The sequence below is a fragment of the Cibotium barometz genome, chromosome 62 (assembly GCF_041138505.1).
Source record: "Cibotium barometz isolate CiBa-2024 chromosome 62, ASM4113850v1, whole genome shotgun sequence".
Taxonomy (NCBI): Eukaryota; Viridiplantae; Streptophyta; class Polypodiopsida; order Cyatheales; family Cibotiaceae; genus Cibotium; species Cibotium barometz.
Window position 1 is genome coordinate 10,745,809 of NC_141107.1, and position 6,093 is coordinate 10,751,901.

Here is a 6,093-nt window from a genome sequence, read left to right on the forward strand (position 1 = left end):
GGGGTTATGTGTTAGGTGAAGACGTACGCCATGTTCACAGAGTACCTACCACGCCTGGTCGTGGTGCTCAACAAGCTATAGTACCCACTCTACCCTCACAAAGAGTAGAAGAGATGGGATACTCACGATGCCCAAGCAATGGATTTGATTGCTTTGTCAGTAAAGTGATCAATCATACCGCACATTTGATCTTGCAGAACCTCATGACGAGCTTGGGATGTACTTGAAACCATGTATCAGGCAAAGAATGAGGCCAAGGTTGCATTTCTCAAGAAAGAGCTTGAGAACTTGGACATAAATGAAGGTGATAGTATGGCTGATCATCTTAGAAAGATCCAGGATCGTCAAGAGCAGCTACTCTCAATATTGATGAGGTCATTTCCAAAAAGGAGTTAGTTTCTAGGACACTATCATCTTTGCCAGAAACCTACTTGAACTTCCACACATCGCTCACTCTATCTATGCGAGGAAACCCGAAAACAATCTTGTTTGAAGAGTTGGTTAGTTTGTTACTACAGGAGGAGCAGAATCGAAAGAACAAATCTTCCAGCATGCGTGGTAGTGATGGGGCTTTTGTTGCCCAAGATAATGGCAAAGGAAAAGGCAAACACAGTTTTCAGCCAAAGGCTCATTCGGGACAGCCTTCACAAAAGGCAAAAAATGATGTAGGAAAGCCCAAGAAAAAGGGCAAATGTCACTACTACAACAAGAAGCCTGGTCATTACTTGAATGAGTGCAGAAAGAGGCTGGCAAAGGAGAAGAAAAAAAAGCGGCATGGCTGTAGATTCTTCTTCATCACCTGCTCTGCAGGGAAAGATGATGCATCAGTAAATCTCGTGCAGGATGAGTGGAATTTCCTTACTTGCAGTTATGGAGCATATGTCTCTTAGTGTCAATGAAAGACATGTCACATGGTACTTTGTCAGTGGTGGTCCTTCTTAACAGATTACCTTACAGAGGGATTTGTTTAAACATGTGCAAATAATTCTTCTTGTTCATTTCAGAGTGTTGGTGAGGTGATCCTCACAACAACAGATGGTGCAGAATTATGTCTTCCAAATGTATTGTATGTGCTAGGGATTAAGAAGAACCTGACGTCCGTCTCCTCTTTTGCCAAAAGAGGATATGTAGTGAACTTTGAAGACTCCAAATGCACATTGAAAGACATGAAGGTGGCTATGCATTGTCACTTCTGGCACATTATACCATGGGTTATATCAGCTTAATCGGTTTGACAAGAGAGAGCACGATGCTCATGTGGTTACCAGTCTTACACCTGCCATGCATGAGGCAAAATTGTGGCATGCTAGGTTTGGGCATGTGAATTATGGCAATTTGATGGTATTGCAAAGACATAAAATGGTACAGGATATGCCTCATCATGTAGAGCTACCACCAAAATATGTATGTGAAGGGAGCATACTGGGTAAGATGCACATAAATGCATTCCTAAAAGATGGATCAACAAGGGCTTTGTTGAAATTATAGCTTGTGCACAATGATGTGTGTGGTCCTATGCGGACACCATCTTTTGGAAAGCATCTATGCTTTGTAACCGTTATTGATGACTACTCTAGATTTGCTTGGGTGTATCCCTTGAAGGAAAAATCTAATGTATTTGCATATTTTCAGCATTTTGTGGCACAAGTTGAAAATCAAACAGGTTGCAAAGTGCAGACCCTTCGTATACAGATCGAGGGGGGGAATACATGTCCATTGCTTTCAAAGCATTTATGATAGAAAAAGGCATAAAGCATCAATGGACAATGCCGTATTCAGCTTAGCAAAATGGTGTTGCTGAGAGAAAGAACAGGTCTTTGATGGAAATGGCTAGATACATGGTTAAAGGCAAAGGCTTGCCTCACAAATTTTGGATGGAGCCAATAATGTGTGCTACACATGTGTTGAATAGATGCCCTACCAAAGCATTGAAAACCATTACGCCATATGAGGCCTGGCATGAAAGGAAACCTAAGGTTGATCACTTTAGAGTTTTTGGATGTATAGCATATGCACATGTACCTCACTAGTTGAGAGGTAAGCTTGATGACAAAGTAGGTAAGTGCATATTTGTGGGTTATAGCAGTGGTAGTAAAGGCTACCATCTCTTTAATCTTTCCACACACAGGATTTTGGAAAGCAGAGATGTTGTATTTGCTAAAAATTCAGACCTGCCATTGGCTGAATTTTTTGGACAGCCACTTAACATGTTTAAAGGACTTCTCCCAAAGGGAATCGATGGCTCAATAGATCAGCCATCAACTTTGCCCAATGGACAGCATTTAGGTACTCAAAATCAACCCATGAATGAGCTCATTTCACCTCAAAATGTGGAGAAAGCAGTAGAGCAAGAGTGGACAACAACGGAAGAGGCTAGCCTTGTATGATATGCCCAAAAGGCATTGATTATGATGAGACTTTTGCACCTACTTCTTGTATGGCCACAATTAGATGTGTTGTTGCATTGGCTACCCATCATGGATGGACAGAGCATCAGTTGGACATAAAATCAGCTTTTCTCAATGGGGATTTGCAAGAAGAAATGTATGTAAATGAGCCCATTGTTTTGTGATGCATGGTCATGAAAACAAAGTATGCAAGCTTTGAAAAGCACTTTATGGTCTCAAACAAGCTCCTTGAGCTTGGTATGAGAGGATACATACTTATTTGACCACGCAGGGATTTTGTAATAGTCCATCGGAGAGCACCCTCTATGTGAAAGAGGATCATGGCACTTTGATTATGCTCATTCTTTATGTGGATGACATGTTGCTAACTGGGAATTGTATGGACAAAATTTTAGCATTCAAAGCTGAATTTGCAAATGTCATTTGAGATGAAAGATTTGGGATTGTTGCATTATTATTTGGGCATACAATTTGTGTAGATAGATGTTGGCATTTATGTAGTCAAAGTAGATTCAAAAGCTGTTGCAAAAAATTTGGGTTTCAAGATTGTAAGCCATCTCTACTCTGATAGAGCTAGGGCTAAAATTGAGCATGTATGATGTTGGAGAGCCTTTTGATATGAGTGTTTACACCCAAGCAGACAGTGGGCTGTCGCATATACTTATGCAACACACTTGGATATTCAGTTTGGGGTTTCCCAGTATAGCAAATTTATGCATAGCCCAGGTACAAAGCATTGGCAAGTAGTGAAGTGGATCTTCTGCTATCTTCAGGGCTCCTTGGATCTTGTGTTGGTATATCCCAAGGGGGGCAGCTTGCAGTTACACGCTTATAGTGATTCTGACTGGGCTGCTGGTGACTATGATACATGGCAATCCACTAGTGGGAATTGTTTCTTTTTAGGGCATTTATGCATATCATGGCTGAGCAAAAAGCAACCCATTATTGCCACATCTACTTGTGAGGGTGAGTATAGGGCAGCCTTTACACCCACAATAGATGTGTATGGGGCTGAGGAGATTGATGAGACTGATCTTCGTGAGTGTCAGCTGACATCCACCACCATACTCATTGACAGTCAAAGTGCTATAGCCATGGCACGAAACCTAGTGTTTCATGCACATACTAAGCACATAGAGATTCATTACAACTATGTCAGGGAGAGGATACATGCAGATTGGCATATATGCTATGAGTAGTGAACGTTGGTTTTGGAGGTTGTGGAGGAGGTGGGATAGCTTGTGTAAAGCTTCTAATAAGAAGGATGGGATCTCCTTTTTGTGTATGGATTTTTCTTGCGCATGTTGATGGTTTAGCTTTCTTCAATGATTTTAATTTATCTAGCCTTTTGAAGCATGCTTGCTAGGATGGCTTTTGTGCTTGTTTTGATTTGGATGTAGTATGGAATATAGCCTATTTTTTCCACAATTATGGGAGCCATCCCTTTCTTAAAAATGGTTATTTAAAACAGGAGGAAATGACTTAAGCTTTAATAGCCTCTCTTCATTTCACCATGTATACACTCAAGTCAAAAGAAAATGTGCTTGAGCAAGTAAGCCATGAATGATTCAACAAGATTATGAATGATGTTGTTTCTGTTTTTCAAAAGAGCATAGACCTATAGTAGTTTAGTTCTTGGGAAAGATAGCTCTCTATTTTTCAAAAGAGCATAGACCTGTGGTAGTTTAGTGCTTGGGAAGGATAGCTCTCCTTTGTTTCTATTTTTCAAAAAGAGCATAGACCTGTGATAGTTTATTTATAGATCTATGGTAGTTTAGTACTTGGGAACTATTTTCTCCTCTTTTCCTCCAAACATCTTTGGAAGACATAAAGAGCCCATAAGGAGTATAGGGAATTTGACTCAAGCATCTCCCACCCCCAAAGCATGCTGAAGTTGTCTTGTAGTGGTGAAGAAGCATAGATGTCGTTTTTATTTTGGTTTAGAGTTGGAGTTTTGTGGATGAAAGGAAAATATTTTAATCAATTCTACAGACTTGGGATATCTTAGCAGAAAAAAAACAAATAGAAGGGGGCTCATTAACCTTGAAAGGAAACCCACCTTTTAAAATTGGGTTTAAAAAGAAGGCCATCGGTTGAGTTGGACTTAATATATTTTGCGTTTTGCTAAGATCCAAAGCGAGGGAATTCAGACCAATTACAAGCTAGCAGACGGATCGAGAGCTGCGGCCGTCGGATGCTAGAGATCGTAGACCGTTGGATTGCGAAGGGCGGTATTGAGACGATAGTTCAAATTTTCTACATATACCTAAACGCTTACCCAAGCTAGCATTACAAGTCTTCTCTCTCTCTCTCTCTCTCTCTCTCTCTCTCTCTTCATCAGCCTTACAAGTCTTCTCTCTCTCTCTCTCTCTCTCTCTCTCTTCATCAGCCTTACAATCCTGCGCGCTTCCTGTAACCATGGCTCGTACCAAGCAGACCGCCCGCAAGTCCACCGGGGGAAAGGCTCCTCGCAAGCAGCTGGCCACCAAAGCCGCCCGCAAGTCGGCCCCTGCTACGGGCGGAGTTAAGAAGCCCCACCGCTTCAGGCCTGGCACCGTGGCCCTTCGCGAAATCAGGAAGTATCAGAAGAGCACGGAGCTGCTCATCCGCAAGCTGCCCTTCCAGAGGCTGGTGCGTGAGATCGCGCAGGACTTCAAAACTGATCTCCGCTTCCAGAGCTCCGCTGTCCTGGCGCTGCAGGAGGCGAGCGAGGCGTACCTGGTGGGTCTTTTTGAGGACACTAATCTGTGCGCCATTCATGCTAAGCGCGTGACCATCATGCCCAAGGACATTCAGCTCGCCCGCCGCATCCGAGGGGAGCGCGCCTAAAATGTGTTTTTCCTTTTAGCTCTGCTCTCAAACGGTGTATATCTACACCACCATCTTTCTCGATTTATCTTTCGAAGGGGTTTTTTCCCCTTTTCAAATGGAAAATGGGTAAAGTCACTGAATTTCATTGCTTTTTACACTTTTGAGCAAAAATTGGCGTTGCATTGTTTGAGGTTCATTTGGAAGAGAGATTTTGGTTTTGGGATTTAGTATGTGTTGTTTTGTGTGCAATGGAGTTATTTTTCTAATGAGTTTTAGTTAAGGTGTACTTGGTAGTATTTTAGGTGTTTACAAACTATTTCCACTTTTCAAATTTGGGTCTTTTTGGTGGAAAATATATGAGGACTTTCATGTAGGAAAAAAAGAAGATGAGAACTATTTGTTGGGGTAATCTTCCTCAAGGTAAAAGAGAAGTTGATGTATATATGGCAATATAGTTATAGATGTGTAGGTTCAATGGGACATGTATACAAATAGCAATATAGTCATAGATGTGTAGATTCAAGTAGGACATGTATACAAATAGCAATATGTGTAGATTCAATGGGACATGTATACAAATGTCTGACAGCAAGTTTTTTTTTTTGCTTTTTTTAAAATGACTTAGAAGACAGGTTGAAAATATATGAGGTTTTAGAGAGGGTTAGGTAACAATGTTTAATTTATAAAGGTAAAGGTGTTATCCAGAATTAAGGCAACCATGTATTAAAAAAAAAACTAATTGCGGCTACCCCACTTAACCTCGTCATTAATTTGTTCTTAGCCTCAGTACTACAAGGTCATCACTATCTCCATCATCTTCTTTCGCCTCATATCATGGAACAAGCTACTTTTGTTTCCTCCTCAGCAACCATAC

The 6,093-nt window shown here is 41.2% G+C and overlaps 1 protein-coding gene across 1 annotated transcript; it reads left to right on the top strand.

Moving 5' to 3' along the window:
• Window positions 1-4,761: 4,761 nt before the first annotated feature.
• Window positions 4,762-5,374, top strand: LOC147604131 (histone H3.2-like). The gene has a single exon (XM_086795490.1). The coding sequence runs from the start codon at window positions 4,827-4,829 to the stop codon at window positions 5,235-5,237; it is 411 nt and encodes a 136-aa protein (XP_086651616.1). The 5' UTR covers window positions 4,762-4,826; the 3' UTR covers window positions 5,238-5,374.
• Window positions 5,375-6,093: the final 719 nt, after the last annotated feature.

Excerpts from the sequence above, each read along its gene's own strand:
- LOC147604131 (XM_086795490.1), top strand. The coding sequence starts at position 4,827 with ATGGCTCGTACCAAGCAGACCGCCCGCAAGTCCACCGGGGGAAAGGCT.